Genomic DNA, 11,629 nt, shown 5'->3' on the forward strand with positions numbered 1-11,629 from the left:
AGTGCCTAGGATTCGATTCGAGAACCTTTGTGCCTGGTTACATACTCTACCAGTGGTTAACTTTATTATTGTGTGTGCCTGTCTTTTTCGGATTTCTGTGTGTGTATCGTTTTTTTTTTTTGTTCCCGTGTCGAAATTTCTCTTCTGTAGCAACTACATGTACTCACTCTAGTCTCTAGTGCCCCCATCTATTCTTACATCACACGCATCACCAAATTATTCTATTCACACCTCACATTCACTCTCGATCTCTCGCTCGTTCGCTTTCTCTCTCTATAGCCTCTCGCTCACGTTCATTCCTGTGTTACACTCATCTTCCCAATAATACATCCAGATCATACATCCATTAATAAACGCTTGATCCTCCACCCACTCACCCCCCCCCCCCCCCCCCACACACTCCTGCTCTCTCACTCACTAAAACTTCTACATTCGGCTCTGCATCGCTCACTCAACCCCCCCCCTCGCTGCAGCTGCATTTCTGGAAATGCTCTCAACGCAACCGTTAATTCCCGTCCAATCATCACTCTGCTCACCTGCTGCCATCTCCACCTCCACTCCGACGTCCGTCATCTCCCCTCCATAACAAACATCCTCCATCCTCTCTTCCCACACATCCATCTCTCGTCGCCCATTAAATATCAACTCCCCCCATTAATCAACACACCGTTCCCACAACAACATCCAAAACAACGCACGCACCATACCAACCCATTTCTCGCAGGCTCCGAGTCAACCACCCCTTTACTACGACCTGGGCATGAACATTTCTCACCACTCAATCTCGCCACGGTAGCCCATAATACAACCAAACAGCAAAAATGTCGACAGCTCAAGTTCTCTCACCAATATCCCCCCCTGGTACGGCCCCCATCAACGCGTTTGCCCAGCGAGAGCAACCACCGCAGCTGCGCATGCGGACGAATACTGCACCTATCGCTGGCGTGGACCAGGACGGAGCCTTTCACATGGACAAGGTGATCAAGAGTGGTTGGCTAATGAAGAGAAATAGGAAGACAAAGGTAGCTTCTGCACTCCCCCCCTCCCCCTTTCCACCCACTTCACCCCCCCACCAATGCTGACGTGTAGGCTTTCAAGAACTGGAAACGTCGCTGGTTCGTCCTACGCGGTGATCGTCTGCAGTCGTACAAGGATCAGAAGGAGTACAAGATCCACCGTCAAGTCTACCTCAACGAGCTCACGGCAGTGGCCGTCCTTAAGGACGCGAAGAAGCCCAACGTCTTTGGCCTCTTTTCCCCGTCGCGGAATTATCACTTTCAGGGCGAATCGTTGAAGGATACAAATGAGTGGGTTGAGTGCATACGCAGCACTGCAGCCCTTGCGGACGCGGACGATGACCTCTACCTCGGCTCTCCAATCAACGCTCACGACCCTACGAACCCGCTTTCTAGCCCGACTGCTCCAATGAGCCCGGATATGAGGTTAGGATCAAGCTCGCCCGAATTTGGTACGAACTCGGGGGCTGTCAAGATTAGGGGCATGGGACGTGGTGGCGTATCATCGCAGACTTTGGAGTACTCAGGGGCGGAGGTTGGGTCGTTCTCGTCAATGTCTGACGGGGCCAGGATCTCGCAGTTGTCATTAGGTGCAGGGATCGACTCGGGAGCCGAAACGGAACCACCACACCCTGGGATGGTGAGGAATGAGTCTGGGTTTTCGACCGATGTAATGGACGGTGGTGGAAGGGTAGTGTGGCATGGATATTTGTACTGTCTCAAGTCAAAGGGCGGTGTAAGACAGTGGAAAAAATACTGGGTGGTGTTAAGGACTATCAATCTGGCTTTCTACAAAACTGAAGAGGTACTATCCAACTGTGCAGTAAGCTTGAAGGTCCAGATTTGACTAACCAAACTAGGAATACCGAGCTATCAAGATAATCCCGCTAGACAGCATTGTCGATGCTGTTGAGATTGACCCAGTGTCAAAGTCCAAAAAGCACTGCATGCAGGTCATCACTGAAGGCAAATCGTTCCGATTCTCGGCACCAAACGAAGAAGTTCTTGCGAAATGGCTTGGCGCCATGAAGAGCACTCTTTCAAAACGAGCAATCGCAAACACTGCCGGCCCGCTCACTGGGGTAACATCTCCTGTGATCCCTCCTGTGGCCCCGATGCCAGCTGTCGGGTCACCAGTTGTCGGGTCGCCGCAGCAATCATGAAATAACCCTTTGTAATCGATTTTTGATGAGCCTGGAAGTGAGAAAAGACATTATCATAGGAATTTCTTAATGTCATTGTGCGGTTGGTAACATTGATTGTTTTTCTTCTTGTGTCATTATTTTCCGTTTATTTATTTTTTTTTTGCTGTGAAGAGCTGGCGAGCGGGTTGGATTGTCTATATAGGTGGTTTGGTCTAGTTTTTTTCCTCACTTTTTTCCTTTGTGTTCTCTGTTGAGATGCATTATCAGCTGGGGTTTGGGGTTCTTGATTTGTTCTCTCGTGTGTCCTACTACATTGCCGACCTGTTGTGTTGCAGTTGTGAGTTTTATACGAACCTGCACACTAACTGATTCCTTTCGTTTCACTTTTCTTTTTTCCAATTTCCATTTTATCTGCAATGTTCCTTTTGTCTTTTGTCAGTCGCTCTAGTGTTATCATATATGCTAGCAAACAGAAAGTTTCATTTGTCGACAAGTCATTGGCTGCACACGCATACACACCACACTCAGTTGTTGCGTCACCATCATCACCAGTTTTGCTTTTCCTTCTCTTTCTTTTTCTCTTTTACTCTTTCTCTTTCGTTTTTATATTTGAAAGTCGTCCGTCACAAATTAGTTTTTAGTTAGTTGATCTTCTAGTTATTTGCATGGCGCTGTGTGGATTTCGCGTTTTGACTTTTTTATTTCCCTTTCTATGCCGATATCTCTCGCATCGCATTCTCTTTATTGCGCTCGCTCCAGTGCTATTGCTGCCCTTTCTATGTCCGTCCGTCTGTCTGTTGTTATAGTAGCTATTAGCATTAGTAGTATCCCAGCCTAGGGCCAAAGGGGGGGGAAAGGAAAATAATAAGGACCGCCGGATACAATCTAACTCCATTTCAGATATACTCACCCCCGTGCAATTCCCATCCCATCCCAATCCCAATCCCAATCCTAGCCTCTCCACGAGTGACCCCCCATGAAGCAACAGCAACACCCTCCCACTCCACAAAAGGGGGGGGGGGACCAACCGAAGCGAAACCGCTCCAAACCTTTTCAACAGCGCGCAAACAAGCCGCCGGACGGAGGAGGAGGAGGAGGAGGAGGAGGAGGAGGAGGAAGATGAGGAGGCTCATTAAACCATTATATCTGTGCGGAGATTGTAGGCTACTATATTTACATTGGAGGAGGAGGAGGGGTGTGTCTGTGTGTATGTTTTTCGCGGGGTAATTTCCGGGTCGCGCGTGCGTTTGCCCAATGCGGTTTAGCGGGAAGATGGGTGGTGGGCGGCGGCGGCGAGTGAGGGGCTGTGATTGCGTTCGGAGGAGAGAGAAGGGAGGGGGTTGTTTTGGATGGCGGTGGGGATGTTGATGGTGATGTTGATGGTGATGTGAGGGAGGATTTTCGCCATTGAGGGGGGGAGGGGGTGCATGTACGTGTTGCTCACGTGTAGTTACTAGGTATCGGTATCATGGTACTGGAAAAAGCCAGAAGCAACACCAACATCGTGGTATTGTAGTGCATGGTTCATATGTAACCCTGCGAATGAGTTTTTAGAGTGATAGATCGATACTCGTGGGTGATGCTGGCGATCACTCCAACACCAAGCAAAGCAGTCTCAGAATCCTGGCTGTTCTATAGGTTGACATCATTTTCGGCAGCCATGAACCGCCTAGTCTCTTAGGTTCTCCAAATTTCCGGGATGTGCGGGTTGGAACAATTAACGTTTAGCGTATTTGCATACTCTACCATTGCTTATGCCATCCTACCCGCCCCAAGCAGCCACTTGTAGAATTGCGGCATTCTCATCCGCTGGGGAGGGTGACAGGAGACTTAGCGCAGAGAAGTACTGCGGATCAGGAAATCAAGGAGATCGATGAAACGCGCCCTTGTTTTTCGATGCCCATCTACAGAAACGAATGTGTGGCGTAAACCTTTTTGGGGTTCGCCGTTCACAGGGTATCACTCGGTCTTGGCGTGTAACTAGTAGTCTACTAATCCACGCGAGCATGAAAACAAAACACAGGGGAAAAAAAGACCTTGCTTGACGATCACTATCCAATCTCTGGAAGTTGATAAGAGTATATAGATGGAAGATATCTTCGTAAATTGGAAATAAAGAGTCATACAAACTGTTATCATAAAAAAGTAACTTTAAAAATCAAGATCCCAAAACTTCATCCCAAATCTGTATAACATAAGAAACAGTAACAAGCTAAACATTCCAACAATTTTTCCTCCAGTAATCCACAAATTTTGAAACCAACTTTGTATCTACCACCCCGATGTCCCTCAGTGTTGGTGAGAGTGCTCTTGCCAACTCCGTACGATAATACAACCCCTTTCCAACTCTATCGTTATCGTATTTCTTGGCGAAGAAATCCACCAGCTTGAATGTCGGATTCTTCACTGGGTCTGGATCAGACTTCCGAAGCTTATCGACCCAGTCCCGTTTTCCGACAATGTCAAATTCAAGACCGGCCTCTTTCAGAGCTGGTAGAAGATCGTTGGTCCAGTGGATTGTGTTTGGGTTTACGACATGGAACAATGCATTCAACGGAGCATCAGCAGAGGGCACAAAAGCCAATTCGAGGACAACCTTCGCGACAATGTTGACGGGTAGCCAAGTAGGGGTATCTTCGAGAGCAGGCAAAGCACCTGTACTTAGGGCACCTTGTATCAACAGCGGGATGGCCTCTGTCGCGTTCCAGATACCGTTATCAGTGTCACCAACTACTTGGCCAACACGGTGAACACGGGAACTCATGCGAGCCTTCTTCGCAGCCAGATTGCAAATATTTTCTGTGATAAGCTTTGAACGGGCATAGCCCATGGGCTGAGCAGATTGGAGATATGTTTCAACGGATTCGGGGACCTGGGAGCCAACAGTTGCCGCAACAGATGAAACGCTGGAGAGAAAGTTGAACCCAGCCGGAGAGGGACGATTTGAGCGGAGACACAACTTAATCAAGTTGTGAGTACCTATACTTATTGTTAATAATGCACATGGTATAGGGACTGTATTTGATCGATACCTCTGATGTGCTGTGCCTCAAAGCTGGTTACATCCATGTTGAAGTTGACTGACCATGCCGAATGGATGATAGCCGTAACTTTACATTTCAGCTCTTCATAACGCCCCTGACCAAGACCAAGATCCTCCTCCGCTAGATTCGATGGTAGACAGATCATTTTCTTTTTCTCTTCATCTGATAAATTATCGTAAACCCGTCTGACTTGTAAAGATTGTACAGTACGATCCCAAGCAGCCCTGGGAGACTCCGCGCGGACAAGGCAGAAAACGGATTTTACAGACTTCATAGCAACGAGTTGTGCTACAATATGGGCTCCAAGGGAGCCAGTAGCCCCAGTAACGACCTATTGAGAATTTATTTTAGCGGGCTTTTTATGCTGAGTGGGTAAAGGGGAACATACCACATGCTCACCCTCGACATCAGAATCTCCAGGGATATGCATGGGAAATTCGGAGTATTTCTCAATCAATCTCTTCATGGTTTCTTCAACAGTCTCCTCTTCTTCCACGCCCGATTTCTCTGGAACTCTCAACCTGAACAAAAACTTCGAGAGTTGGTTGACTGATGGCTTTTCGAATACAATGTTTAGGCCTAGTGTTTGCCCACCAGTGTTGAGGTTTTTCAGGATGGCAGACCTAATCCGTGCAGCCATCAAGGAGTCCATCCCTATAGAGAAAAAGTCTGTATCGTCTCTCAGGATCAAGGGATCTGGCAACCTCAACAAACTGAGAACGGTATTGCGCACAAAGTCCTTGATCTCAGTTTCTGGCAACTCTAAACCACCATTAACGGCGCCTCTCTCAATGTCTGCATATATCTCCTCGATATCTGATTTGAATATATTGTAAAAAGCAGCTCTAATCACCGTGCCTTTATCTGTCCTAGGAAATGGGGTACCAGGGGGTAAGAATCTAACCATCTCCTGGGATATGCGGGCATATTCAGGTGCAAGGGTATTTGCGGTCTCAAATGAAGGCCAAACCCTCTCCATAACTTCTTGTTCTAGCATCCCCCTGGAGTTATCGGAAAGAATAACGATTGATCCCAATTGTTGTTTCCCTGCACCAAAAACGACTGCTTCGGATACATATGGATTTTCGCGCACCGTATGTTCGGTTTGGATTGGATTTGCCTTTTCACCATTGACGAGCACGAGCGTATCGTCTAAACGGCCGAAGTATTTCCATCTATCCTCTTTCGTAGGATGTTTTAGGAAGAGGTCTTTTGTTGCGTAAGAGCCATCTGGGCGGTTTGTAGCGACCTTGGACGCCCATCCATCGAGGATTACTAACTCGTAAACATCACCTGCCTGCTGATCCCATCTGACAAAAGGCTTGAGGTTTGGAGAAACCTTGAGATAATTCCAGTCGTAATCGCCATCCTCACGAAATGAAGTCATCAGTTGACCAGTCTCGGTCCTAGAAATTGTTAGCTAATTGTTACCCCCCGCTCAATGAATATTGACAATATAACTCACGTTCCATAATGCGAAACTAGCTTTACACCGTTCTTTACCAATCGATCACCCAAAACATCCGGGCAACTTGAACCACCAAACATGACCAAACGGCACTTCTTCAATGCCTCCATCCCCTCCCGTGACTCGGCAAGCAATTTCAGTGCATATGGTACACCGTAAAATATCTCTGGTGGGTGCCTTTCCATGCTCTCGACAAGATACGGGCTTGTAAGCGGTAAATCGGCATTATAAACATGGATCTGTCTGCCGGAATGAATTGCACGAAAAACGGAAGATATACCATGAGCATGGAATAAAGGAAGTGTGATGAATCCGTTCATACTGAAATTGTTGGAATAGTTCCGTAGAGCTGCGGCATGCGTTTGTTTTATGGGCTTAGGAAGACCAGTGGAGCCGCTGGAGTGAATGATCCAACATATGTTGTTTGTTTCCACATTGGGGTCAAGATGTGCGTCAAAAGCAGTTGAGAAAGAAGGATGTGTTTTGGCCAAGGGATAATCGTAGGATGTGCGTTCAGGCATCAGATGTGTTATCAAAGTTGGGAGAGAACATGTGGCTTTAACTCTGGAAATCGTAGTTTCGAATGATGGTTGGATCACAATGTGCGTGCATCCTGTCACTTCAATAAGTGATGCATAAGCAGCATCGGATATGCGTGTTGAAAGAAACAATACCGTGAACCCTAGCTTGCTAAGAGCTATTGTGCTGACCAAGTAATCGAAATTAGATGCCGCAAGAATTGCAACAACTTTCTCAGGTTCGGATGAAGAGTTTCGAGTGGCGATTAACTTCGAGAAGTGCATAGCCACACGGGCAGAAAAGATATCCAGCTGCCTGGCTGTATAATCCTTGTAATCGAGACCAGTAATTGGATATGCGATTAGAGGAGTGTCACCAGTTGTTTCCGCACGTGACCTGACAAGCTGATCAATTGTGAGAGGTGCAGGTACTGCAGAAACATCGTCATGGTTATCGTGAGTGATGAGAGCTGGAGCCATAGTTTTCCTCCCCGTGAGATGATGAAGAAAGGTGTACAAAGATGTATACATGTATATCTCTTGGTAATTTCCAAGAAGGATGCAGGTGTCTATGCTTAAGTACGGATAGCTTCATTACCAAGAAAAAAAATGCAGATATGATATACAATCCTTCCCCACAATTCCCATCGGATTTCGGGCTATCAGGGAGATGAATACAGCCGTAAAGGCTGTTACGGAAGATGGGCGTCGTTGCGGATTCACAACCAATTGGGTTGGGGTTCTTTTCCGGCGCTCTCCGGAAAAGCCACACCTCCGGTTCGGAAATACGGTCCTAGAGAAATTCAGGAACACAACACCCCCCTGGACCGAGTCGCAATCAATCCTTCGATTTGGGATATATACTGATTCGCGCAAAAAAGCTTGATTTTGGTCGGTAAACTCTCGGTTAATGATATCAAATTATAAGGTACACACAGAGTATAATACTCTCATGATCAATTAATTACAAATTTATCTGCACAACGTCCCGGGCCCACCTCAGCGCCTAGTAGAGTGGCCCATCTGGCCAGCCAAAGAGATAACCTCCGCTCACTGTTGCATCCAACCCTTGAAATGTGGAGTCTTCTCCGAGCCCTTGCAAAATAATGTCACCCATGTCCCCATATTCTATGCCATTACCACCCCATAATTCCGTCATACCCGTTTGATCGTCCAAATTTGATTGTTTAGGGTCGTTTATTGGAAAAATTGGCGATTCGGAAAAGGCAGGAGAAAATTGTGAGTGCGGTGGAACTGTACGGGATGATGGCGGTGGTTGTGAATTTGATTGGTGCTGGGTGTGTTCAAAGGGCTGTAGTGGTTGAATTGCCATGTCCAATGTGGTTCCAATGTTGTTGATGGTTTCCTTCACACTCGCATTATCACGATCTACTAATTCTAGCCTACTCTTGACTTGCCGCAATAGACCCTATTCGTTTCCAACAATGAGAATTGAACCAAAACTTAAGAAGTAAAAAACCACATACCTCCAATGCAGATGCATACCTCTGAGCCATCTTGTTGTTTTCTCCGGCAAGCATTTTCTCAATAGAGCAACATTTCTCTGCAGCTTTTAGCGCCGTTCTGCTCTTGCTAGAGTCCGGGTTTTGTGCAGCATAAACCAACATGACTGTTGCCGCGCAAAATGTAACATATGCTGAAAACTGGTCATCGTTAGATATGATGGAACGCGTTTGTAGCATAAAAAAACAAAATGAATATTATTTACCCAAAAAGGCGAGGAGATGGAACGCTTTTTAGCCAAACCAGAAACTAAATTCCACACTTTTAATGCAGCATCCAAGCAGCAATCCTGATAGACCTTGACTCTTGCATTTCGCGGCCTTCCAGGGCCGTTTGCAACAATCGAAGAAGTAGGTGAGCTTGTAAGCCCAGAGAGCGGTAAGAAAGGTCGGTATATCATAATCAAAGCATGCGCATGTGCGAGCTGTATTACCGCCGATTGTCTGTAAATTCAAGTAAATGATAGTTCATTTAAAAATCTATGAGTATTGACCCATACCGTGCGTATATCAATAACAAACTTCCAGGGGCCTTTACTTTGAGAAAGCCCGGTAGTGAGTTTTCCCAATCTGCAATCTTCGCCGCAAGACCATCAAACACCGCCATCTCCTCTAAATCATCCTCTTCGGACTTCTGTCGGTCATTGTAGAGTGTTCGAAGGGTCAACCGTACTATGCGTGCTAGCCTAACACAATTGACCCTGTCAGAATCATGAACGAAGATAGTATCAGCAATTTTAATTCCATTTATGTACTTACTTTGCGTGAGCAATAGGTGCGTGCATCAGAGATGGCGCGCAATCTCCCTCATCGAATTCGACTTCATCGACATCAGGGTTTATGTCAACATCAGTTGACGCTGATCTCGAATCGTCTATCAATTTTGGATATTGTTCTGTCACATCATTATCATCCCAAGTTAATGTTTTCCCTAGCATCGTACACAGATATCTATTTTAATTAGTAAGTATAGCTCACTAGATCAAGCACTTTAGAAGGAAAAAGCCTACGAATCCAGGGTATAAACTGCCCATAGTGCTCTTCTTCGTGACTCCAAATGCACAGTATCCAGATTGCTCCGAAGCCGTACCCTTCGATTCAGGTCCAGACTGTTCGCCATGTTTTTTACCGACGCAAAAAGATCCCATGATGCTTTCAAACGGGATTTAGTTAGGAGGTAGAGACACTATTTTTTGCGCGGTATGGGATTAGAAAAAAATCTCTCAATATCAATTAATTAACATAAAAGCATGTATGATGGAATTGAGAATATGTTTCTATACCATAAGTAATTTTGCCTGCAGTGCCGCAAGTCTATCGATTTGTGATTTTTCCTTTTCCAGTTGAAGTTGTGCACATTGATAGAACTGTATCCTGAACCTTCATCAGAACTTCTAGTCCCATCGTTTGACAAGCATTCATCAAAACCACATGAGATCGGTGCAGGTGAATTCCAAAGCTCAATTCCCCCTCCACAACCCATAAACCAGAGAACAACCAAAAAAAGCTCCAAGCAGTTTTATGGGACTCTGATATCCTTGGTTATCATCTAAGGCCTGATGGGCTTGTGTTGCATCGAATTTTGGTGTTCGACTAGCTGCGCACTGGTTTCATGAGGTTTTGGTGAATGCCGACATGTTTATATAAAAAAGCGAACTCACGACATTCTCCCATATTTCTCTTTGTCCTCCTCCTTTTCAACCAATGGATATTGGCATCCCAAAGCCCAAACCATGAAGACAATTGCACAAACACACCTATCCTCTAATTTTTTACAATCCGTATTGCCACCCGCGTAGAGTCCAGCATCGATGATAGCCTCTACGCTTGCCCGATGCAATACCCGATAAGTAGGTGATGCGTTCTCAAAGTACCACCTTGAATATAGATATGCCTGCTCCCGTGTTGGAAGTGAGAACATAGCAAGGTTCAATTGTGGGAAAGGAGGCTCAGAAAACCAAAATTGATTGTTCTGATTTCTGATTCTATTGTTACTCGTGATGCGTCTTTGTGGGAGGTCACTACTGGTATATTCGCTTTCATTGTTGTTGACGCGTGGACCTTGTAGGTGGGAAGATGTTGAAGGTGGGGTGGATAAGTGCAGGTGGGCGGCTTCAGAAAATACAAGATTTGAAGAGGATCCTAACGCGTTTATGATAAGAGGCGATAATGAGGATGAATTCTCTCTTTCATATGTACTTACCGAGATAAGACTCATGATGCACTGCATCAACGCTTTCATCACGGCTAAGATTGAGGTCATGGGAATCTTGAGGGTCCTGTGGGTCTTGAGACTTGACACGAACCGTGCTAGACGTCGGGCTTTGACTTTGTGAAGGGTTCGCAGGTAGAACCTCAGGCACAGTGCCCCGGAGATATGGTTTTTCATAGGAACATGCTTTTGAAATAGATCAGAATTTCAATCTTATCTCGAGGATATAAGGAATTAGGACTTACTTTCCCCACTGGTAGTACATCGAGTACATGGCTGTTTTGTCGATTATCAGAATTTAAATGAATTGCGGTAAACAACAAGATTGAACCTTACTCGGGTACCATCGCACTTCGACTTTTTCCTAAGAAACAGAAATCAATTTCACAATCCATTGATAGAGAGCTCATGGGTGAATATACTCCTTGCAACGATCACAAGCTCTAGTAGCATTCCTTCGCCTTTTCTTTATTGGGGGCCCGATGTTTCCAGGAAACCGTATGTCCTCCATATTGCTCATCTCCTTCGTTCGTACAATTAAAAATAAAATAAAAAAAGTGTTATCTACTCGTGGTGTAGTAGATTGCGGGGAAGGAGAAGGGATGAGATGCACTGGCCAGCTGGTTCATCCGTGGTATGTAGTCAAGCTTCGTCATATTTCGGCTATTGTGCCCCCACGTGTGCGGAATAACTTTGCATGGCA

General features: G+C 45.9%; 4 protein-coding genes across 4 annotated transcripts; 1 reads left to right on the forward strand and 3 right to left on the reverse strand.

The window, feature by feature from the left end:
- Positions 1 to 821: 821 nt before the first annotated feature.
- Positions 822 to 2,179, forward strand: H6S33_008376 (uncharacterized protein; the record flags this gene model as incomplete). Its single annotated transcript, XM_044839717.1, has 3 exons — positions 822 to 1,022; positions 1,090 to 1,821; positions 1,877 to 2,179. The coding sequence occupies 3 exons, from the start codon at positions 822 to 824 to the stop codon at positions 2,177 to 2,179; spliced, it is 1,236 nt and encodes a 411-aa protein (XP_044687921.1).
- Positions 2,180 to 4,373: 2,194 nt separating this feature from the next.
- Positions 4,374 to 7,194, reverse strand: H6S33_008377 (uncharacterized protein; the record flags this gene model as incomplete). Its single annotated transcript, XM_044839718.1, has 4 exons — positions 4,374 to 5,140; positions 5,194 to 5,536; positions 5,594 to 6,611; positions 6,671 to 7,194. The coding sequence occupies 4 exons, from the start codon at positions 7,192 to 7,194 to the stop codon at positions 4,374 to 4,376; spliced, it is 2,652 nt and encodes an 883-aa protein (XP_044687922.1).
- Positions 7,195 to 7,268: 74 nt separating this feature from the next.
- On the reverse strand, positions 7,269 to 7,671 carry H6S33_008378 (uncharacterized protein; the record flags this gene model as incomplete). The annotated part of the gene is made up of 2 exons (XM_044839719.1): positions 7,269 to 7,286; positions 7,348 to 7,671. 2 exons carry the CDS (start codon positions 7,669 to 7,671, stop codon positions 7,269 to 7,271), a joined length of 342 nt encoding a protein of 113 aa, XP_044687923.1.
- A 526-nt stretch (positions 7,672 to 8,197) lies between these two features.
- H6S33_008379 (uncharacterized protein) lies at positions 8,198 to 11,446 on the reverse strand (the record flags this gene model as incomplete). Its single annotated transcript, XM_044839721.1, has 11 exons — positions 8,198 to 8,620; positions 8,679 to 8,848; positions 9,237 to 9,400; positions 9,474 to 9,665; positions 9,725 to 9,900; positions 9,998 to 10,088; positions 10,376 to 10,856; positions 10,918 to 11,112; positions 11,172 to 11,202; positions 11,263 to 11,290; positions 11,349 to 11,446. 11 exons carry the CDS (start codon positions 11,444 to 11,446, stop codon positions 8,198 to 8,200), a joined length of 2,049 nt encoding a protein of 682 aa, XP_044687924.1.
- Positions 11,447 to 11,629: the final 183 nt, after the last annotated feature.

Source organism: Morchella sextelata, assembly GCF_020137385.1.
Source record: "Morchella sextelata strain SCLS chromosome Unknown scls_26, whole genome shotgun sequence".
In the NCBI taxonomy this organism is placed as follows: Eukaryota; Fungi; Ascomycota; class Pezizomycetes; order Pezizales; family Morchellaceae; genus Morchella; species Morchella sextelata.